The sequence below is a fragment of the Callithrix jacchus genome, chromosome 10 (assembly GCF_049354715.1).
Source record: "Callithrix jacchus isolate 240 chromosome 10, calJac240_pri, whole genome shotgun sequence".
NCBI lineage: Eukaryota > Metazoa > Chordata > Mammalia > Primates > Cebidae > Callithrix > Callithrix jacchus.
In genome coordinates, this window is record NC_133511.1 from 69080062 (window position 1) to 69103450 (window position 23389).

The 23389-nt window shown below is 50.7% G+C and overlaps 2 protein-coding genes across 4 annotated transcripts; one reads left to right on the forward strand and one right to left on the reverse strand.

The window, feature by feature from the left end:
* Positions 1-18907, forward strand: ART1 (ADP-ribosyltransferase 1). 3 transcript variants are annotated; one of them, XM_002754878.6, is made up of 5 exons: positions 1-52; positions 9345-9681; positions 9992-10772; positions 11795-11836; positions 14229-18907. In XM_002754878.6, the coding sequence occupies exons 2-5, from the start codon at positions 9619-9621 to the stop codon at positions 14324-14326; spliced, it is 984 nt and encodes a 327-aa protein (XP_002754924.3). In that variant the 5' UTR covers positions 1-52; positions 9345-9618; the 3' UTR covers positions 14327-18907. The 3 variants fall into 3 exon arrangements, with proteins under 3 accessions (XP_002754924.3, XP_009005751.3, XP_035121457.3); XM_009007503.5 differs by having other exon boundaries at positions 9554-9681; XM_035265566.3 differs by having other exon boundaries at positions 9567-9681.
* CHRNA10 (cholinergic receptor nicotinic alpha 10 subunit) lies at positions 16779-23292 on the reverse strand. Its single transcript, XM_078340352.1, has 6 exons — positions 23216-23292; positions 22699-22863; positions 20602-20747; positions 20011-20165; positions 17919-18451; positions 16779-17236 (listed from the first exon to the last, which is right to left on the reverse strand). Exons 2-6 carry the CDS (start codon positions 22757-22759, stop codon positions 16779-16781), a joined length of 1353 nt encoding a protein of 450 aa, XP_078196478.1. The 5' UTR covers positions 22760-22863; positions 23216-23292.
* Positions 23293-23389: the final 97 nt, after the last annotated feature.

Sequence of the window (23389 nt, forward strand, 5' to 3'; positions counted from 1 at the left end):
GGTGGCCATGGAGGAGACCAGCAGCAGCTTCCCCACACAGGACAAGGCTTAGGTAAGGAGCACACCATTCTCCTCCTGGGTGCTGGGCAGGAAAGATGATTTTGAGGTGAAGTTTGGGAGATGAATGGTGGAATTTTAGGAGTCGTGAGAAAGTTTCCAGGAAACTTTGATGCAGAAGTTTGGGATACCTAGGAAGATTGGGAGCCATGGGAAGTTTGGGATTCCTGGGGAGAGATTTGAGGTCACATTCCCAGAAGAGGATGTTCAGCAAGGGCCTTGATGAGAAACTGACAAAAGAATTGCCCCGAGTGGGATGAGAAGGAGGACAGAAAGCCAGCTCCCTTGGGCTAGAAAAGCAATTGCTTAGAGTCCCCGGCTCCTTGGGCCCGTGCCCACCCCATCCCTCTGGCTCCTGCCACATCTCCCCTAACACTGGTCACCAAGGCCAGCCACCCACCTGCTCTGCAGTGGTCTACACTGCTAGCTGTGCTGAGAAAGCTCCTCAGACTCTCAACAAACATTTTGGGGGCATCCCCTGTGCCTGGCCTTGGCATATATGGTCCCTGCCCTCAAGGAACTCACAGGCCAGGAGAGGAGCCAGGCACACATAAGGGCAGCACAGTGTGATAAGGACAGTGACAGAGGACAGCACAGGGTGATATGGAAGCTCAGAGGAGTCAGGGGGCTTCCTAGAGGAGGTGACCCCCAGGCTAGGTCTTCAAGAGTAGGTAGCCAGGAGAAATGTCCCAAGGAGAGGGGCGATGTGTGCAGAGCGACAGGGAGGGGAACCACGGAGCCCCACCTGGGACTTTGTTCTGTACTACAGAAGCCAAGCAGGAGTGGTGGGTGCGGGGCTGCAGAGGGCATAGAGGGCCAGGATAAGGATGCTGGCCTCTGTCCTGAGGGTATGGAGGGATGTTTTGTTTATTTGCTTTTTTTCCCCAGATGTATTCTTTTTTTTCTGGAGACGGAGTTTTGCTCTTGTTGCCCAGGCTGGAGTGCAATGGTGCATTCTCAGCTCACCGCAACCTCCGCCTCCTGGGTTCAAACGATTCTCCTGTGTCAGCCTCCCAAGTAGCTGGGATTACAGGCATGTGCCACCATGCCCAGCTAATTTTTTGTATTTAGTAGAGACAGGGTTTCACCATGTTGGCCAGGATGGTCTCGATCTCTTGACTTTGTGATCCGCCTAACTCGGCCTCCCAAAGTGCTGGGATTACAGGCGTGAGCTACCTCTCCTGGCCCTTAGATGTATTCTTATCTCTTCCCTCATAATTTTCATCTCTGCATTTTTACTCTGTATTTTGAGATATTTATTCTAGTCAGTTTTGGCACAGAGGGCTTTTAAGCAGGTAATGAACATGACCAGAGTTGCCCTTTAAAAACATCGCTCTTCCTGGCGCAGGTTAGTGGGGCTAATTTTGGAGGTGGGAGGTCAGCAAGGAGCCAGACAAACCTGAGCCAGGACAGAGGGTGCGGCTATTGAGGGGAAGGAGAATCTAGGATAGACTCCATCTCACCCAGCATTAGATGGCAACTATGTGAATGTTTGATGACTGACTGACTGAATGGACACCAGGTGACCACCACGGGTGAGTGGGTGAATAATAGGGATGGTTTATTATGTGAGACTTGCCATGGCAAATTAACAGGAGCCACCCTGAGATAAACTAAGCCTAAAGAGGATTTTTTTTTTTTATGAGATGGAGTTTCGCTCTTGTTACCCAGGCTGGAGTGCAATGGCACGATCTCGGCTCACTGCAACCTCCACCTCCTGGGTTCAGGCAATTCTCCTGCCTCAGCCTCCCAAGTAGCTGGGATTACAGGCATGCATCACCACACCCAGCTAATTTTTTAGTATTTTTAGAAGAGACAGGGTTTCACCATGTTGACAAGGATGGTCTCGATCTCTTGACCTCGTGATCCACCCACCTCGGCCTCCCAAAGTGCTGGGATTATAGGCGTGAGCCACCTCACCCGGCCCCTAAAGAGGATTTTATCACAAGGATACCAGAGTGTCTCATGAAACCCAAGGGCCAAATGCAAAGAGCCTTTAGAAAGCCAAGGAGGAGTGTGGTTCCACCTGACCTCTGGCTTCATCCATCAAGCAGCTCGCCCTCTGCCTTTCAGCCTTCTTGCTCTGGGGACCTCACCTCTTCCCTGATTTCAATCACCTGTGACTCAGATGGCTCCTTGATTATCCATTCTACTACCTCTTCGACATTTGCTCCAGGGAGTTCACATTTCTCATCATTTCCCCTCCAAACCCAATAATTCATTCAATACATTTTTAACTGGGACTACAATAATGAGCAAGATGGGCTTTTCAAGTCTATTCGGATATAACATCGTGCCTATAGTAACAAAAAGTTATTGTGCACTTAAACATGAGTGAAGAGGATAGATCTCACATTAAGTGTTCTTGCTACATGAAAATCAAAAACAAAACAAAACAAAATAAAAATAAAAACAAGGCCGGGCGCGGTGGCTCAAGCCTGTAATCCGAGCACTTTGGGAGGCCAAGGTGGGTGGATCACGAGGTCAAGAGATCGAGACCATCCTGATCAACATGGTGAAACCCCGTCTCTACTAAAAATACAAAAAATTAGCTGGGCATGGTGGCGCGTGCCTGTAGTCCCAGCTACTCAGGAGGCTGAGGCAGGAGAATTGCCTGAACCCAGGAGGTGGAGGTTGCAGTGAGCCGAGATCACGACATTGCACTCCAGCCTGGGTAACAAGAGCGAAACTCCGTCTCAAACACAAATAATAAATAAAAATAAAAACAAGAGGCCGGGTATGGTGGCTTACACCTGTAATCTCAGTAGTTTGGGAGGCTGAGGCAGGCCAATCACCTGAGGTCAGGAGTTTGAGACCAGCATGGCCAACATGGAGAAACCCTGTCTCTACTAAAAATACAAAATTAGCCAGGCGTAGTGGCACATGCCTGTAATCCCAGCTATTTGGGAGGCTGAAGCAGGAGAATCTCTTGAACCCGGGAGATGGAGATTGTAGTGAGCTGAGATCACACATTGCACTCCAGCCTGGGCAACAAGAGTGAAACTCCATCTCAAAAAACAAAAAAAAAAACCCAAGGCTAGGTGCAGTGGCTCACACCTGTAATCCCAGCACTTTGAAAGGCCTAGGCAGGTGGATCACCTGAGGTCAGGAGTTTGAGACCAGCCTGGTCAACATGGTGAAAACCCTTCACAACTAAATACGAATGCAAAATCAGGTCCTCTGATCCCATGTCCTCAGTCTGTCTTCATGCTGCTCCTCCACCCCAAGCCTCTGATTTATCTCATTTACTGTAGAGCAGATGCAGACAGAAACAGAGCTGTGGAGATGCAATGAGAGATACAGTTGGGCATAGTGGTGGGCACCTGTAGTACCAGCTACTCAGGAGGCTGAGGTAGGAGAATCCTTTGAAGCTGGGAAGCAGAGATTCACTGCTCTCCAGCCTGGGCGACAGAGTGAGACCTTGTCTCAAAATAATAAATAAATAAATAAATAATGAAAACAAAGGGATACACAGAAACTTGGAGGTGTCAAAGCTGTTTATAACCTTGATTGTGGTAATGGTAACATGAATGTAGCTTATTTCCAAACTCACCAAATTGTATGTATTAATTTTGTGCAGTTTTTTTGTATACTAATTATACTTCAATGAGGCTGAAACAAAAAAAGTTGCGCAAGGCTGTGTTGGAGCAGGACACTCTGCAGTCACGTAAGAATGGTGAAAGAAGATGTGCAATAAAAGAGCAGCTTCATTTTTTTTAAGTCTACTCTGCTTTTCCTCTGCATTTCCAGTTTAAAGTATGAAACCTCGGTGTCATCCTTGATTTTTCCCTCTCTCACATCCGTCTCTATAACCCATCAGACATCAAGTCTTGTAAATTCTACCTCCTAACTCTGTGTCTATCCTCACTGCCATTCTCTTAGTCAGGTCCTCTGATTCCATGTCCTCCATCTGCCTTCATGCTTCTCCCCAATCCCAGGCCTCTGGTCTGTCTTGATTCCTGTAGAGCAGATACAGACAGAAAGAGAGCTGTAGAGACACAATGAGAGAGACAGCTCACCTGGTGAGCTTTTGCTGCATAATCATTTTGCCATGTGCCACAAAATCTTAGTGGCAAACACACATTTACTTCCATGCTCGAAGTCTTCAGGTTGATGCTGATTGGCTCATCTAAACTGGACTTGCTCGGGCAGCTCTGCTCAGGCTGCCCGTCTGGCTCAGCAGGGCTCTTCCTTGCTCTGGGCTGGGCCTGGGTCTGTTCCTCACCTGTTCATTCTGGTGGTCCAGACTAAAGAAGACCAAAGAAAACGCTCTCGGTTTCCTTCCCCCAAAAGCAGACCCGGAGACAAGTCCATGGGTGCAGTGAGCTTCATTGTAAAGCGATCCCAAGAAATACAAGTGAGGGGGTGGCAAAGTCAGACAAAGAAGAGAAAAACAGCCAATAAAAAGCCTGTTACCATTGTGATCAACTAGTCCCACTGGCAGCCCTCTAAGGGACAGGAAGTCTGACTTCCAGATCTCATTGGTTGAAGGCTGTCCTTGGGAACATTAAATTCCCTACACTTTCGGCCTTCCCTGTGCTTGCAGAAAACAGGCTCCCAGGGTGATGGAGAATGCCTCAGACACAGAAAAATGTGAGCCCTAAAAGTGGGAGGCTGACAGCCTGCATGAGAACTACCCACTGCACCTGCATGTGGGCTTGAAGATGGGCTCCGGGTATATGGACTGAGGAATCCACAGTGTCAGGTACACTCTCTTTGCATCCATAGATCAACTCTCAGGAAGACTCTGATTGGCCTTCTTGGGTCCTGTGTCCATCCATGAACCAATCACCATGGCCAAGACCTTAGGGCATCAGTTCTGGGGCATGTGTTCCCCTCTTGGAGTGCATAGAGTGAGAAAAGCCCCACCTGAGCCCATGACTGGAGTCTACACAGGAAAGTGAGGAACTAGTACAGTAGCTCAAGCCTCCTTGGTGGACTTCAAGAGACCACAGACAAAAGCTCAAGTTTTTTTTTTTTTTTTTTTTTTTCTGAGACTGAGTCTCGCTCTGTCGCCTAGGCTAGAGTGCAATGGCGCAATATCAGCTCACTGCAACCTCTGCCTCCCGGGTTCAAGTGATTCTCCCACCTCAGCCTCTGGAGTAGCTGGGATTACAGGTGAGCACTACCACACCTGGCTAATTTTTTTGTATTTGTAGTAGAGACAGGGTTTCACCATGTTGGCCAGGTTGGTCTTGAACTTCTGACCTCAAGTGATCCACCTGCTTCAGCCTCCCAAAGTGCTGGGATTACAGGTGTGAGCCACTACGCCCAGCCTCCAGTCATTTTTTTTGGCTGCCACATACCCTGCCCAATAGCCTTCCATCCTGGAATGGGTTAGATCTCTCATGCTTTACATCCCACTGTGATGCCATTTTCTTCCTCTTCCTTATTCTGTTCCTGCTCCTGCTTCTTTTTTTTGAGACAGAGTCTCAGTTTGTTGCCAGGTGCCAGGCTGGAGTGCAGTGGCACAATCTTGGCTCACTGCAACCTCCGCCTCCAGGGTTCAAGCAATTCCCCTTCCTCAGCCTCCCGAGTAGCTGGGACTACAGGCACATGCCACCATGCCCAGCTAATTTTTGTATTTTTAGTATAGACAAGGTTTCACCATGTTGGTCAGGATGGTCTCAATCTCTTGACCTCGTGATCCGCCTGCCTCGGCCTCCCAAAGTGCTGGGATTATAGGCTTGAGCCACTGCACCCGGCCCTGCTTCTACTTCTTTGAGATGGAGTCTTGCTCCATCACCCAGGCTAGAGTGGTGTAGCCCAATCTCAGCTCACTGTAACCTCTGCCTCCCAGGTTCAACTGATTTTCCTGTCTTTGCCTCCCAAGTAGCTGGGATTACAGGTGAGTGCCACTGCGCCCAGCTCATTTTTTGTATTTTTAGTAGAGCCAGCGTTTCAACATTTTAGCCAGGCTGGTCTCAAATTCCTGACCTCAGATGATCTACTGCCTCGGCTTCCAAAAGTGCTGGATTACAGACATGAGCCCCCATGCTCAGACAGTTTTTATTTTTTTAATGAGACAAGCTGATCTCAAACTCCTGGGCTCAAGTGATCATCCTGCCTCAGCCTCCCAAGTAGCTGAGATTATAGGCATACGCCACCATGCCCAGCTGATGCTGTTCTGTATATACTGTGTGCTTCCTCTGGTTAGCTCCTCATTTAAATAGCACTCCTGCTACCAATTTGTTTTAGTTTGGTTCCTTTTACTACTTGAAATTATACACTTCTCTTTTTTTTTTGAAATGGAGTCTCACTGTGTCACCAAGGCTGGAGTGCAGTGGCACAATTTCAGCTCACTGCAACCTCCGCCTCCCATGTTCAAGCAATTCTCTGCTTCAGCCTCCCAAATAGCTGGGATTACAGGTGCCTGTCACCACACCCAGCTAATTTTTCTATTTTCAGTAGTGGCAAAAGTCAGACAGAGAAGGGAAAAAGAGTGGCAAAGTCAGAGAAGAGAAAAGCAGCCAATAAAAAGCCTGTTACCACTGTGATCAACTAGTCCCACTGGGGACCCTCTAAGGAACAGGAAGTCTGATGTCCAGCCCTCATTTTAGTAGAGACAGTTTCACCTTGTTGGCCAGGCTGGTCTTGAACTCCTGACCTCATGATCCACCAGCCTCAGCCTCCCAAAGTACTGGGATTATAGGCATGAGCCACCGCACCCTGCTCAGGGAAGTGGGTTTTCATAGCTCACTGCAGCCTCAACCTCCTGGTCTCAAGCAATCCTCCTAACTTCAGCCTGCAGAGTTGTTGGGACTACAGGTATGTACCACCACACACATATTGCCCAGGCTGGTTTCAAACTCCTGGGCTCAATTAATCCTCCAGCCTCAGTCTCCGAAAGTGCTGGGATTATAGGCTGGAGCCACCATGCCTGGCTGTAGTTGTTCATAATTATATCCTTAGCGCCTGACATGCTACAGATGCTAAAATAATGATAATTGTTGAGTAAATGAGTAAGAAGCTTTTGAGGGGGAGAAGATAATGAGCTCCATTTTGGACATGTGGAATTTAGTAAAAACTATGGCTAACCCCATTGCCCAGAGACGCTCATACCTCAAATTTAAATTGTATATTAGCAATTACAGAATCGTAAGTTTGAAGATTCATAAATTATAGACATATAGGATCTCAGGGTCTCAGAGTCACTGAGTTAACCAAACTCAGGTTTCCCAGAGCCAGAGTGGAGGATAAAGCACTGACATTTAACCTAAATGAGACTGGGGGCAGAGGCATAACCACCCTGATATTTATGTAACGTTTGTGTGAAGGTGCATATAATCATTTTCTGAAGTGGGGGTTTCAGCTTTTTATTTATTTTTATTTTTTTGATACGGAGTTTCGCTCTTGTTGCCCAAGCTGGAGTGCAGTGGCACGATCTCGGCTCACTGCAACCTCTGCCTCCTGGGTTCAAGTGATTCTCCTGCCTCAGCCTCCCGAGTAGCTGGAATTCCAGGCATGCGCCACCATGCCCGGCTAATTTTTGTATTTTTAGTAGAGACAGGGTTTCACCATGTTGACCAGGATGGTCTTGATCTCTTGACCTTGTGATCCACCTGCCTCGGCCTCCCACAGTGCTGGGATTACAGGCGTAAGCCACCGCGCCTGGTTTCAGCTTTTATCAGATTCGAAAAGATAAAGAATCACTCACTATATTAACATTTGTGTTCAGAAAGAAAACAGAGTCTGGGAGCTATGGTTCATGCCTGTAATCCCAACACTTTGGGAGGCCAAGGAGGGTGGATCCCTTGAGCCCAGCAACTCAAGATCAGCCTGGGCAACATGGCTAAGCTCCATCTCTACAAAAAAATATAAAAATAAGCCAGACATCATGGTGTGTGCCTATAGTCTCCGCTACTCGGGAGGCTGAGGCTGGACGATGGATTGAGCTCAAGAGGTTAAGGCTGCAGTGAGCTATGACTGTGCCACTGCACTCCAGCCTGGGCAATAGAGCAAGACGCTGTCTCAAACAAACAAAAACTAGATACCATTGTTCCTGCCAGTTAAATGGAAATTAAAAAGAGATCAATCATATTCAGCACTGGCAAAGATGTGGAATAAAGGGCACTCTCATCCATTGTTGGTGGGGTGGCAGTTTCTATCAAAATAAAAAATATTCATATTCTTTAAATCTCATTTTTACTTCTCAAAATCTTTTCTATGAAAACACGCACACAAGTAGACAAGAATTTATATACCTGAATATTCACTGTAGTATTGTGTATAATATTTTAAAATTAGGAAGAAAACCTAAGTGTTCATAAGTTATGAAATGGTTTATGGTTTACACCATGAGATATACTAAGCTGCCATAATATGAGCAAAGGAGATATTTATGTACTGATATGGAAGAAAGTTCATGATGTATTTTTTCTGAGAAAAAAAGGTAATAAAATGTGTATGTGTAAGCATGTTTCCTTTTAGTTCTTAAAAAAAATGACAATAAGGCAGGACACGGTGGCTCACTCCTGTAATCCCAACACTTTGGGAGACCAAGGGTGGCAGATCCCTTGAGGTCAGGAGTTCAAGACTAGCCTGGTCAGCATGGTGAAACCCTGTCTGTACTAAGAATACAAAAATTAGCTGGGCATGGTGGCAGGTGCCTATAGTCCCAGCTACTCAGGAGTCTGAGGCAGGAGAATCGCTTGAACTCAGGAGGCAGAGGTTGCAGTGAGCTGAGATCACGCCCAGACAACAAAGTGAGACTCAGTCTCAGAAAAAAAGAAAGAATGAAAGAAAAGAAAAAAACCTGCCTGTTCCATTCGAGACCCGATGCCTGGAGCCACTTGGTACACTCTACCTGTCCCCCAACAGGGAGGGTGCAGAAGGCTTATGGTTCCCACCACTTCCCTTGGGGAAGCCAGTACCCTCTGTCCTCTCCTGCTCTTATGAGTCCCTATTCCCCTAGCACCCAGGGTTTATATCTGTCCCTCCCTGGAAGCACCAAAGACTCATTCCACAAGAGAACTGCAGGGAAAGGGAGCAACCCCTGGACCTGGAGTCCTGCTAAGGCCATATCAGCTGAACACTCCTTGATCTGCCCCTGTCCCAACCTCACAACCCCTGTGAGGTGATACCCAGGCCTCTCACATGGCAGTCGAGTCCCTTCATGAGTGGCCCCAGTCTTCCCAATGTTCCCACCCTGCAAGCTCTGCCAGCCTAGATGACATGTCTTTCCCTCTTCACATACTCAGAGTTCCCACCTCCAATACCTTTGCTTTTCCCATTCCCACTGCACAGAAGTCCTTTCCCAGCTGAAATGCCAATCTTTTCTCTCCCAGTCTCCACTTGCTGACATCTTAGTCTCCTATTCATCCTGCAAGACCCTGTTCACGTCACCTCCCCCAGGAAGTCACCCATGTTCCTTCCAGCAAGGACAGTCATCTCTCTTCTGAACCTCAACATCTATCTTATGACTCTCAGTGCCAAGCACTAGGAATGGCATAGACCAAGTGTCAATTCATGTTTATTAAACTATACAAATTAACAGTGCAATTCTCCAGATGAGGAAACTGAGACCCAAAGAGAGACAGCAACTGGCCCAGTGTCACCAGCATGCAGATGCCTGCCATGATGTCTCTGCTTCTTGTGTCTGTGGGCCTCATGGAAGCACTTCAGGTATGGGCATCCCTCATGGTCCCCATCCCAGCAGGGAACTGAGCTATCGGCTTCTTCTGAACCCTGGATGGAGAAAGAGAGAGAGAGAGGAAAGAATGCCTGATACTTCCCTTGGGGATCACTCATCCTGAGGGGACAGCCCCAGATGCTAGTCTTAGGGAAATTATAGCCAGAGGTTCCCAATCCCCTTCCCCTCCACGTGTGTTTGGGGCCCTTGGTGCCTTTCTCAGTGGAGGGCAGAGCTGGATGGCAGGGGACTCATTCTCCCAGGGGCCTATCCTCTCGATCCCTGCTGCTCCTGCCCCCTCAGGCCCAGAGTCACTCCATCACACGTCGAGACCTCTTCTCTCAAGAGATGCCACTGGACATGGCCCTGACCTCCTTTGATGACCAGTACGCTGGCTGTGCCACCGCCATGACAGCTGCTCTCCTGGATCTCAACCACACGGAGTTCCAGGCCAACAAGGTATATGCAGAAGGCTGGGCACTGGCAAGCAGCCAATGGCAGGAGCGCCAGGCCTGGGGTCCAGAGTGGAGCCTCAGCCCTACCCGTTCACCCCCGCCACCTCCAGGCTTCCGCGATGAGCATGGGGTAGCCCTCCTGGCCTACACAGCCAACAGCCCCCTGCACAAGGAGTTCAATGCAGCAGTGCGTGAGGCGGGCCGCTCCCGGGCCCACTACCTCCAACACTTCTCCTTCAAGACACTCCATTTCCTGCTGACAGAGGCCCTGCAGCTGCTGGGAAGGAGGCAGCATCCACCCCGGTGCCACCAGGTGTTCCGAGGCGTGAATGGCCTGCGCTTCCGACCAGCAGGGCCTGGGGCCACTGTTAGGCTGGGGGGCTTTGCCTCCGCCTCCCTGAAGAATGTTGCAGCCCAGCAGTTTGGTGAGGACACCTTCTTTGGCATCTGGACCTGCCTTGGGGCCCCTATCAAGGGCTACTCCTTCTTCCCTGGAGAGGAAGAGGTGCTGATCCCCCCCTTTGAGACCTTCCAAGTGATCAATGCCAGCAGACCGGCCCAGGGGCCTGCCCGCATCTACCTCCGGGCCCTGGGCAGGCGCAGCACCTACAACTGCGAGTACATCAAAGGTAGGAGGATAAGCGCTGGTCAGCACCTGTGCGGAAGGTGGGCCTTCCGCATCCACCAGGGACTTTGGCAAACCCAAGCCCCTATCCTGTGTCCTGTGTATCCTGTGTCCCAGAGATACATAAATACAGCCAGTCATATCCACTAGCTCACAACCCCTTCCATCTAAGGGGAGACATAAGCTTCTAAGGGGTGCACTTCCTGCCCCTGGAGCAATCTAAGCCATAGCTGACCACTTGCCTGCTGGGAGGCTGAAGAGGGTATCCTGGCCAAGGCAGGGGTCTCTGGCCATTTGAGTGGGCGAGCCGACCTGGTCGGGCTTTTCTCCTGGTTGGAGGCTGGAAGGGAATTATTTTCCAGATTACTGACACCTAGACTGCTGTTGCCAGAATTGAGTAGGATCCCCAACCTCAGTTTCTAAGAAAAGTACATTTATGAGATGGAAGAGGGATTCTGTGCTGCAGGGTGTGCTGGGTGGGGTGGCGGGGGCAGGAAGACAGCAGTCGGGTGCTGTGCTCCTAAGGTCCAGTTCAGGTTGTGATCGGGAAGTGGTGGATACTCCTCCTGTCCATGCCCCCAGCACAGGCCAGAAGAGGAACCATGAGGATGGGCCCAGGTTCTTAATTTCTGAAGGGCTGTGGGCTTCACTTCCTATTTTGGACAGCATCAGGAGTGTGCATCAGTTGACAGAAGGTGATGAAGGCATGTGAAGAAAACAAACCAGGCTGCTGTGAGGCATGGAAGAAGGAGCGATGAGTGCGGCAGAGAGGCAGAGTTACAGGCCCAGGGAGCAGGAGTGCCCCAGAGTGGACCCTGGCTTTAATGGCCCACTCCCTTCTGGCCCTGCTGCTCAGGGGTTGAGGCAAACCTAGTCAAGGGAGATTCCACCATGAAAGAGCAGAATTAGGGGGAAATGCACCAACTTCTCCTAGAACAAGTCAAGGATGGACCACCAGGGTTTGGGAGTCCCTTTCCCTCCTGAGAGCTCCTGAGCCTTTCATTCTTTACTGTTTCTTTTCTATAGACAAGAAGTGCAAGTCTGCGCCTTGCCGTCTAGATAATTCAGGTAAGTCCTGTAGGCACCTATGGGACTCAGTTCAGGGATGAGTGGACTGCCCTGGGGTTGGTCCCATCACCTGGATCTTTTTATTTCACAATGGTGCAATCTTGGCTCACTGCAACCTCCACCTCCTGGGTTCAAGTGATTCTCCTGCCTCAGCCTCCCAAGCAGCTGGGACTACAGGCACATGCCACTACATCCGGCTAATTTTTTGTATTTTTAGTAGAGACAGAGTTTCACCATGTTGATCAGGCTGGTCTTGAACTCCTGACCTCAGGTGATCCACCCGTCTCAGCCTCCCAAAGTGCTGGGATTACAGGCATGAGTCATTGTGCCTGGCCCACCTGGATCTTTTTATCAGAAAACCACCTCATAAATCGGAAAAAAAAAAAAAAAAGTGCACTCTCTGAAGTGGCACCTTGGGGGTTGCCAGCCTCAGCCAGGGGATGTGTGTGTGGGAGAGCAGATGGTTGGGGGAGCAGAGACACCTGCTCTCCAGCCTGAGTCTGCCTATCCCTTACAGGAAAAAGCCAGTCATTAGGCCCCTGAGAGATTCAGGCTGCACTGAGCTGAGGGACGAAAGGGCTGCTTCTCACAAAGTCCTCCTTGGGTCCTTCTCTGCCTCCCAGTTCAGAACCCAATGTCTCTGTAACTGCCCTCAGGGTTCCCTCAAACCCACCTTGGAAGGTCACAAGGCCAAGCTTTGGGTGCTGGAAGCCTGGGCTGTGGTCCAGGCTCTGCTCTTTGTCTATTACCAGCCCATTCTTTCTCTGTGCCTCTGTTTCTCCATGTGTATAAATAGCAAATTGGACTCTTCTCTTCCCTTGGACACTTGGTGTCTCTACATGGGAATGGGCCGTTTCCAGTGAAGAAACAGTAGCTCCTCCCCAAGTCTTGGGTGTTCCCTCTGTCCTTCAGAACTCTGTGAGTGGGCAGAAAGGACCCCCCCACCCCCAGCTTCCTCTGATCCACTTCAGGAACATCATGCCATTCATCCTCACCACACCCCAATGGTACTGTCATCACCTCTGTTCTGCACATGACAGAACCAAGGCACAAGGTGCAAAGAGGAGACAGCAACCAACTTGTACCACCCAGCTACTAAGAACTGGAGGCTAGGGAGCCTAGCTCTAGAGCCAAACTCTGAACTACCACACTAGGATGGTCCCTGCACCTCCCCAGACATCATCTCTTTTTTTTTTTGAGTCTTGCTCTTGTGGTGCAGGCTGGAGTGCAGTGGTGCAATCTCAGCTTACTGCAACCTCCACTTCCCAGGTTCAAGTGATTCCTTCCTGAGACTCTCGAGTACCTGGGATTACAGGAGTGGGCCACCATGCCCGGCTAATTTTTGTCATAGAGATAGGGTTTCGACATGTTGGCCAGTCTGGTCTTGAATCCTGACCTCAGGTGATCCTCTCGCCTCTGCCTCCCAAAGTGCTAGAATTACAGGCATGAGCCACAGCACCTGGCCTTCATCTCATCTTTACTGCACAATAATCTATGGGGAGGCGGCAGAACAGAAAGCATTACGCTCCTTATATGGTCAAGTGAGACCCAGAGAGAGAAGTTATTTGCTCAAGATGACATTGAGTTAGTGGCCAAGCCAGGACCAGAAGCCAGGTTTCCAGCCTCCAACCCAGGCATCTCTGAGTTCTCATTACCTAATTCTAGGCACTGAACGTTTAAGATTTCTCCTCCAAGTCCACCCCACACCTCTCCTACCAGGTTTTGGGCAGAGGACCCAAGTTCAGCCACAGCAGATCCCACTGCGATCTTGAATCCATGTTTCATCCCACTCTGCAGCACCTTATTTATGCCAAGAGAAGGCAGAAAGTTAGACCCAATGACCTCCGGAAGAGAAAGTGGGACTTAAATTGGTCTCCTCATCTGTCTACCTTCCTAAATTATTTAAAAAAGTTTTTTTTGAGACATAGTCTCACTCTGTCACCCAGGTTGGAGTGCAGTGGTGCTACCACAACTCACTGTAGCCTCAAACTCTTGGGCTCAAGTGATCCTCCCACCTTCAGCCTCCCGAGTAGCTTGGACTACAGATACATGTCACCACGCCAGGCTAATTTTTGTATTTTTTGTAGAGAAGGGATCTCCCTATGTTGCCCAGGTTGCCTAAAATTTTTCTAAGCCGGTCTAATTTAGCAGTGGGGGGACTGTACATCAACTTCAGTGACTCTAGTGTTAGTAAGTTCTGATAACCCACTACCATTGGACCACCCCTCCCTAAACTTGATCTTCTCCTTTGCCCACGGCAATTTTAAGTCAGTCTGTCCAGCTCACTCTGCCAATCTCTCCACCTTGTATCTGCGTGTCCCGACTTTGCTCCTGTGCTGCTAAATACCTCTCTCCCTCTCTCCATCAACCCCTCTGCCCGTTTTCTCTGCAGCCATGGGACAGAGCCCCTTCTCTGCAGTCTGGGCTCTGCTGCTACTGCTCTGGTTCCTCACGGTGAGGCCCTTTCCAGACGGTCCAGGCTTCCTTTGATGCGTGAGACACAGGACAGCCTTGCCCACCACCTCTGCCCAGTCTGAGGATGTTGGCCATGTGTGCTTTCATTGTAACCAAGATTCCTGGTAACCCCATCTGCAAGGAAATCCAGGACCTTCTCTGGTAGCTGTCAGACCTGCTGGGGGAGAAATAGGAGACAATCTGGGGACTGAACTTACCCAGGGCTCTAGGAATGAGACTCTGAATAATGGGTTGGGGCCAGTAGGGGAGATTGGGGGGCACTTCAAGACAGGCAGCAACTCACTTGGAGGTAGAAAGGATTTTTGCTGATTTGGGGGTGACTGGAGAGGAAAGCACTTGGCCATGATACCTGCTGGTGTTATTCAGATGCCTCATATGTCCATGTGCAAAGCTCCCGTTCACTCCTCCAGAAAGCCTTCTCTGACCTCTCCCACTGGGCTGGGCTAGGGACCCTGCCTCTACGCTCCCATACAGAGCCCTGGATGCTTCTCTATACCACGTGTCATGTCTGTCTGCCATGTCAGACTGTAAGCTTCCTGAGGGAAGGGACTGGGTCTGAGGCACAGAGGTGGTATCAGGAAATGTGTGAATCTCAGAAAGGAAAAAATGCCTATGAGTGGCTGGTCCCTGCACTGCCCCTGCCTTGGACACTGTAAAGCTCTCAATGTCTATGTGTGGGAATGGGGTGAACAGTGTCTAACTACAGCACACTGAGAGGAGGAAAGTCGGAAAAGAGAGCTCTCGTCCTCTACCAGCACCGCAGTCAAATCCCAGTCATTATTTTTCTCAACACATGTGTAATTTCTGCTCTAATCATGATTTCTGAGGCTCCTCGCATCATGGCTCATGGTAGCCTTGAACTCCTGGGCTCAAGTGATCCTACCACCTCAGCCTCCCAAGTAGCTGGAACTACAGATGCGTGCCACCATGCCTATTTTTTTTTTTTTTAGACAGTTTTTTCACTCTTGTTGCCCAAGCTAGAGTGCAATGGTGCAATCTCGGCTCACTGCAACCTCCACCTCCTGGGTTCAAGCAATTCTCCTGTCTCAGCCTTCCGAGTAGCTGGAATTACAGGCACCTGCCACCACACCTAGCTAATTTTGTATTTTTAGTACAGACATGTATTTTTCCATGTTGGTCAGGCTGGTCCCAAACTCAGATAATAGGTAATCCACTGCCTTGACCTCCCAAAGTACTGGCTTTTTTTTTTTTTGAGATGGATTTTCACTCTTGTTGCCCAGGCTGGAGTACAGTGTTGTGATCTTGATTCACTGCAACCTCCGCCTCTCAGGTTCAAGGTCTTCTCCTGCCTCAGCCTCCTGAGTAGCTGGAATTACAGGTGCCTACCACCACACCTGGCTTATTTTTTGTATTTTTAGTGGAAACAGGGTTTCACTATATTGGCCAGGCTGGTCTTGAACTCCTGACCTTGTGATCTGCCTGCCTTGGACCCCCAGAGCCACCGCGCCCAGGCATAATTTTTGTATTTTTTGTAGAGATGGTCTCCCTATCTTGCCCAGGTTGCCTAAATTTTTTTTCTTTTTAAGCTAGTCCAATTTATCAGTGGGGGGTTATATACCAACTTTAGTGACAGTGGCATTAATAAGTTATGATAACCCACCACCATGGACACCACTAATACCAGACAGCTGGGGAAGCATTATTTCTGGATGTGTCAGTGAGGTTTTTCAACAGGAGATTGGCATGTGAGTTGGTTGACTGAGTGAGCAAGTTCCAGTCTCAATGTGGGAGGGCATGGAGAGGACAAAAAGGCAGGAGAAAGGCAAATTCATGCTCTTTCCTAGAGCTGGGACATCCTTCTCTTACCATTGGACATCAGAACTTCAGGTTCTCAGGCTTTGAATTCCAGGACTTGCACCAGCAGCCATGAGACAGACCTGAAGTACAGATAGACCTGGACCTCCAGCTTCCACCACCACAGATCTCAAGGGTAATGCAGAATATCAAGGAGGTGCTAGGTACACGCTTACTTTATTGAACTGGGAATTTGGAGCCAAATGTCCATAGGGCCTCCTGTCTGGAAACTAGACTGAGAATCCCCAATCCTTTTCCCTGCGCCCCTAGGCAGGGAAAGGTAAGAGCCAAGGCCCTGCAAAGCAGCCATCTAGGAAGGAAGACAGGAAATGTGGCAGTCTGTTTCTCAAAATAACCAGCATGCTCACCACGGACAGCTCTAATACCCAGCACCAACAATTCTGTGCCTCCAAGACTGTACTCCGTGACATTGCCTTTGTAGAGTTCCTTTTTTTGGAATTAGGTCTCTGGACTTCCTTTAGAGTGTGTAGACAATGAGTGCTCCCTCGTGGATTGTGAAGTCAAGTGTACCAGGGTCTTAGGAGTAGTGGGGAGAGACTGGCTGGCCTAAAGACCAGCAGCCACTTGCCTTGGCTGTCCCTTTCTGGAGGAGCTGTGGCTGCAGCAGATCCCTGTGACTTAGTCCTAGTCCTCACAGGGCCTGCACCAGCACCAGGAGGCTCATGACCAGGGCCATGGAGAAGAAGATGCCCAGGAAGAAGCGGTCCATCACACGGGCAAGGCGCTTCCAGTCCTCATGGCAGCGCTGGGCAGCTCGGTGGCTGTGGAAGGTATTGGCAATGGTGGCTACATGGCGCAGCAGGGCTTCCTGGTGGCACAGACACCGTGGCTCATGGCAAGGGCCCTCTGGGTGGCCAGCCCCTCCCTCAGGAGGCTCAGGGATAGGGGATGACTCAGGTGGCCTGGACTGCCCACAGGGCTGTCCTCTTTCCCGCACACACAGGCCCCGTGCCAGGTGTCCCAGCAGGAGGGCCCTAGCCCAGGCTGGCACTGGGCGGGCACTGGGACCACAATAATGCAGGTTCATGATAAGGATGGTGAGTGCTGTCGAGAATGTGACCATGGTCATAGTAGCCATGTAGTACTTCCCTGCAAGAGAGAGAGCCAATTAAGACTCAAAACAAAAGCCTGTGGATCCTGAGCCTCCTCTGCACAAATGGAAATAAGCCCAGCCATGAGCCTCTCCTGACCCTCCAAGCCCCATGGATGGAAGCAGGAAGGAGGTAGGGGCCTAGTTCTTCCCATCCTTCATTCCTACATGTGGGACATCAGAAGCTACTGCTCCCTAATTGCTCCCCTCACTGCTGCAGGCTGTACTCATACACAATCCAGAAGAGTCCTGCTCTCAAATAACGATGGGCATGAGCTGGGGCAAGATACACATCCTTTCTGTACAAATGGAGATAACCAGAGGACCTACTTGCTAGGTTTGTGGTGATGCTTACCTGAGTTAATAAAGGTCAAGTGCTTAGGGGAGTGCCTGGCACACAGCGAGCACTCAGTGGATTTTGCCTATTAGTAGGCTCTAATGTTCCACCACCAAGTAGGCCTTGTTCCACCATCAAGGCCCAGTTATGACAGGCGTTCTCCCCAGAAGGGGCTAATTAGTCCTTTCCTCTCAGTCTGAAAATCAGGACACGTTCCCAGGACAACCCTCTCTCACGCTCTGAAGTAAGGCCATTCTGCAGACCCAGGCCCAGTCGAGGCCCCACCCTGGGGGGACCCCCGTGCATCGTCACCCCCCAACCCGCCCTGCGCCCCAGCTGCTCACCAATGAGCGGCACACTCTCGGCCGGCGGCATGCTCTCGGCCAGCAGCAGCTGGAAGACGGTCAGCGCCAGCAGCACGGTGACGCCCAGAGACACCTTCTCGCCAGAGTCGGCGGGCAGGTGGAAGGCGAGCGGCGCGAGCAGCGAGATGAGCACGCAGGGCAGCAGCAGGTTGCACACATAGGCGGCGGCGCGGCGGCGCAGCAGCAGCGTGAAGGTGACGTCAGGGTAGGGCTCGGAGCAGCAGCCGTAGGTGAGCACGCGCCGTCGCGCCGGCATGCCTAGCACGCGCCACTCCACGTTCTCCACGAAGTCCGCCAGGCTGGCGGCGGCGCCGCGCGGCCGCACATCCAACTGGTGCCCGCCGTGGGTCCAGGAGCCGAACGTCAGGCCGCAGCGCTGGGCGTCGAACGGGAAGGCCGCCACGTCCACGCGGCACGAGCTGCGCGTGATGGCCGGCGCGTCCCAGCGCACGGCGCCGTCGTGGCGCAGAACCACGTTGGTGCTGGCGGAGCCTGGCGGCTGCGCATCCGCCCTGTGGACAGGCGGGGCGGGGCTCACCCAGGCTGTTCTGCCGGAGGAGCAGCCGGCCGGGAGACGGAAACCAAAACTTCTCCCCAGAATATTGAGGCTGCTTAAGTTCGAGACACTCACGACGCAGGGGAGCACCCGGCCCCAGCCTCTACTGGCCTGTTGGCAGGACATCAGTCCTTCCTTGCTGGAGACAGCACTTGCTTATCCAAAGGGCACCAGCAGGCACCAGAGGAATCTGGGAACAGATTTCGCCCTCTTCCCACGTTTGCCTGCCTTTTAAAGACTGGAACTGCCCTCGCCTTTGTCTTGCCACCATTTACAACTTATTGGCTCTTTCTTGAATCTCTATTTAAACAAGGCCCCTAAGCCTCTACCTTCAGAGAAAAATACTTTTGAACTAAGGCCTCTCCTGTGAGGGGTAGAGCAGGTTAATAAACTTCTGCTTTTCTTTCGTTAATTTTATTTTTGTTTTCTTTTTTTTTTTTTATGAGATGGAGTTTTGCTCTTGTTACTCAGGATGGAGTGCAATGGCGCGATCTCGGCTCACCGCAACCTCCGCCTCCTGGGTTCAGGCAATTCTCCTGCCTCAGCCTCCTGAGTAGCTGGGATTACAGGCACGTGCCACAATACCCAGCTAATTTTTTTTTTTGTATTTTTAGTAGAGACGGGGTTTCACCATGTTGATCAGGATAGTCTCGATCTCGACCTCGTGATCCACCCACCTTGGCCTGGGATTACAGGCGTAAGCCACCGTGCCCGGCTTATTTTTGTTTTCAGAACAAAGCCACATAGAGGGTGAAGCACACCTAGAGAGATCCACTGCCTTTCAAGGCCTAGAAGGGGTGGTGCCTGAAGGGCCCAGAAGGGACACAGACTAGCTAGAGGATGTATAAAAAGGCCTTTGCAGGCCGGGCACTAGTAGTACTAATCTACTCGGGAGGCTGAGGCAAGAGAATTGCTTGAAACTAGAAAGCGGAAGTTGCAGTGAGCTGGGATTGCCCCACTGCACTCCAGCCTGGCGATAGAGCAAGACTCTGAAAAAAAAAAAAGGCCTCTACAGAACCCAGAGAGGTACCTCTGGGCCATACAGTGACTTCCCTTGGGGACCATCTGCAAAACTTGTAGAGGGGTTCCCAGAGAAAATATGCAGAGCTATATTTTGGCTGAGAGACACAAAACTGGTCTAGGAGACAATAAAGCAGTGTTCCAGAGGGCTATGTCCTGGAGGAAAGAGACCCTTAGACAGGCTCTTGAGAGAGCCCTGAAAGACCTAGAGCTAAAAGTGTGCCCTAGAGAGGCCCTTGTGATTCAGACATCTGCCCTGGACCACACAGTAGGTTCCCAGGAGACGTTTAGCCTGGGCTGGTCTGGGATGGCCTAAAGTGGGGGTGCCATGGAGGGGCTGTGAGTGCCGGGTACCTTAGAAGGGTCCTGGGGGAAAGCTTCCAGGGCAGCATGGCAACTGGGTTAGGTGGTAGGGAGAGGGCATCAGTGTATACCCAGGGCTAAGGGCAAGTCTAGAGAGGGGTAGGAGAGGGGAGGGGCTCAGATAGGCAGTACTTGTTATAGAGTACGATGTCTGGCCTCCACACAAGACTGCTGGGGATGCGGATGGCATCCAGGCCACCATAGGCATTGGGGTCCCATCGAAGGTAGGCATCTGTCCACTCCTGCCGTATCCACAGGTACAGAGTCAGTACCTGGTTCCGTTCATCCTAGTGGGGGCAGGGAGTGGTAGAGATGTGGACATGTATATGTATATCTTGCCCTGTCTGTGCACACTCACCTGTAGGGCTCTGGTCAGCACCCACAAACCCAACTTGTCCATTCTGTCCAGTTCCCACCCAGGCCTGACCTTGCCATGTGACCTTAGTGGGCTCTTCTTTTTTCTGGGCCTCAGTTTCCTCAGCAGTTATATGGGGTAAGAATCCTTGCTTAGCAAGGATTCAGTAAGTTCAAGTGTGCAAAATGTTGGGTACAAGGTAGGCACCCAACAGTCAGTACCCTACAGTTAGTAACCGTTACCGTTGTTGTTAATATTAATATTTATAGAAAAGGGATTCCATGGAGAAGAATCCCAGTCTCTCACCCCTTCATTTCTTGACACTAAGACAGCTAAGATTCCACAGCTGTATCATCACCACAACGCACCATGTCGATGATCTGGGACAGTGTCACCTCCAGGGTCACATTCAGAGTCTGGTCTGTGTCTGCCACAGGTCTCAAGGCACTTGTGTAATTGGTGAAGAGGTCACGGAACAGCTTGAGAGCCAGCCGGCCCTCAGCTCCCAGGCACTCTGTGGGGATAGTAAGGAGGGTTGTCCATCCCAGGCCCTAGTCCCAAAGCCTCTGCTCCCACCCTCCACTGCCAGGGCTGGGGCCCTGTCCTTATGAATGCCCTCCTGATGTATGCCCTCTCTTGCTCTAGCTGTGGCTCTAGTTTCTCCCTGGCCTGTCTGCAGTGACACATGAGGTAAAGGTCGTGGAGTGAACTGGTCTATTTTCTGGCACTAGGCTGACAAATTTCTCCTCCACCCTTTCCTTTCCAAGGACCTGGAGTCTGCCTGCCTCTCCACAAATGCCAGAGCAACCCAAATAAGCCCCAAGAGTATAGACTTTCACCCAGGGATTATGAACCCCACTGCTCTGCCCCCTCAAGTCTCTCTCAAACTTGTTTCTGTTAGGGTTATAACAAGAAGGGCCCATAGCCCACCCCCTCCATTCTCCCCTGTTAAGCCAAGCTTATAACAGAAACAGCCTCAGGCCTTATAAACAGGGCACCTAGATTTTGGGATGTGGTCACACGTGGCTCTCAAACCCACGATGTTGACCCCAGTGAACAGGATGTCAGCCCTAAGAACCAGAATACAGTTTTTCTTAGAATAGCACCTGACCACCTGCAAACCCCTATATAACCCCCACAGTCTGTAAGCTAGGCAGCTGTCTTCACTTCCTGTGATGAGACAGCCTGGCAGGTTAAATAAACTTGCTAAACCTGACCCTGGGTCTGTCTCTCCTTTCTTTCGAATAATCTTACAGTTTCCACTTCTCCATCTCAAGCTGGTTTCTTCAAAACTTCTGATACGATGGACCATTCCCTCTTTCTGCAAACACACTTTACTAGGCTTTCCTGACACACATTGTCCTCAATCCCAGAACTAAAGATTGTTCCTGAGAATCCTGTCCTTGGCTCCTTTCTTTTTCTTCATCCCAGATTTTTCTCTTGAGCTCGACCCAAATAGAGTACAGTCTACTCCACAGACACCCTAAACTCTGAGGGAACAAAATACGAACTCAGTTCTTCCCTCTATGCTCTGAAACTTGCTTCTTTTTTGAGACAGAGTCTTGCTCTTTCGCCAGGCCCCAGGCTGGAGTGCAGTGGCCGATCTCAGCTCACTGCTCACTGCAACCTCCGCCCACCGGCTTCAAGCAATTCTCCTGCCTCAGCCTCCCAAGTATCTGGGACTACAGGCATGTGCCACCATATCTAGCTAATTTTTGTATTTTAGTAGAGACAGGGTTTCACCATGTTGGCCAGAATGGCCTGTCTCTTGACCTCATGATCCGCCCGCCTCGGCCTCACAAAGTGCTGGTATTACAGGCGTGAGCCGCTGCACCTGGCAGAAAAGTGCTTCTTATCCCATGTTCCCTATCTTAGCAAATAGCATGCTCTCAGCTGGAAATGTGGGAATTATCCCTCCCTTCTCCCAATCCCACCTCCTCCCTAGCGAATCCAGTCAATCTCCAGATCCTGTCAGATCCTTCTAATTCTCCACATTTCGCTAAACATTGTCTTGAGTCCATCCTCTCCCCTCCAGGCCAGGACCCTCCCCTTACTGCCATCCCCTCCCTGAGGCTCACCTTTCCCTACCCATTACATGCCCATAGACCATGCTTTCAAGCATGCACATCTGTCCAGGCCAGTATGCTGCTGAAACCTTTCAGTGCTTCCCATTGTCTGCAAGAGAAAGTCCTGGCCTGGCAGGCAGGCCCTTCAGCATCTGGCCCCTCTGATTTTCCCAGCCCCCTTCTCTGGAGTCTCCCTGCTCACTGCTCCCACCCCAGCCAGGCAAGTCTCCTCTTACCCTCTTCAGCACCCTTCTCCTCTACACTCCCCGAATAGAGAGCTTGCTCTCAGAACAGGTACTGAGGAGAAAGACAAGAGAGACCACATGGAAAGGGATCTGGGGAGGACAGGCATAGCAGCACTGCCAGGAGAGGCCAGGGGTGGGGTACTGAGCTTCATACCTGGAGGGAGTAGAAACAGCAACAGAAGGCCCAGGCTGAGGTGGTGGCTCCGGAGCCCCATGGCCTTGCCACAGTAGGAATTGGGGCAGGTCTCTGTGTATGAGGCCTCCTGGCCAGACCTAGGGCAAAATTAGGCCCAGCTGGCAAGGATGATGTAGACAGTACCTAGAAGTCAGAAGTAAGACTAAGATCTCTGGCAGGTCCAGCCACCCTCTAAGGTGCCCTGCAGCCCCTCCAGTCTTCTGATCATCCAACTGGTGCTTGCCCTGGACTTGAGAGCTTGGTCCTTCTTCTCTGCTGGGCTTTGTTTGCTTCTTCTGGCCTCTGCCTCTGCCCTTTCCTATGCTCCCCACCCGCTTTGCCTTTTTTCTGTCTCTGCTTCCTTGTCTTTTCCTCTGTAATTTTCTTGGTCTCTCTGCCTCCCTGACTCTGATTGTCCCCTGTCCACCTCTTTCCACTCTCTCTCCCTTTCTCCTATTTCTGTTTCACCCTTCCTTCCTTCTTCCATTCCCCACACCTGGACTCTGTATGAGCCTGCTGCTCTCTCAGCACAACAGGGACCAGGGACTTCCCTTGATCAGCCTAGAGGAGTCCAAGGCACAGGACAGCAGCTCCTCCCTCTCTGTCCTTTCATTAGCTTAATTACACACGTGCATTACATAGGTGTTGAGACACCTGTGCCCATGACAAC

What these genes read in the sequence shown, in the direction of transcription:
- CHRNA10 (XM_078340352.1), bottom strand. Translation starts at nt 22,759, where the DNA reads ATGGGGCTCCGGAGCCACCACCTCAGCCTGGGCCTTCTGTTGCTGTTT. An exon ending in GACATCGTACTCTATAACAA is followed by an intron (nt 18,452 to 20,010) that starts GTACTGCCTATC and finishes GCCTGTCCACAG; the next exon opens with GGCGGATGCGCAGCCGCCAG. An exon ending in CGAGAGTGTGCCGCTCATTG is followed by an intron (nt 17,237 to 17,918) that starts GTGAGCAGCTGG and finishes TCTCTCTTGCAG; the next exon opens with GGAAGTACTACATGGCTACT.
- ART1 (XM_002754878.6), top strand. Translation starts at nt 9,619, where the DNA reads ATGCAGATGCCTGCCATGATGTCTCTGCTTCTTGTGTCTGTGGGCCTC. An exon ending in GCCTCATGGAAGCACTTCAG is followed by an intron (nt 9,682 to 9,991) that starts GTATGGGCATCC and finishes CTGCCCCCTCAG; the next exon opens with GCCCAGAGTCACTCCATCAC. An exon ending in TTGCCGTCTAGATAATTCAG is followed by an intron (nt 11,837 to 14,228) that starts GTAAGTCCTGTA and finishes TTTTCTCTGCAG; the next exon opens with CCATGGGACAGAGCCCCTTC.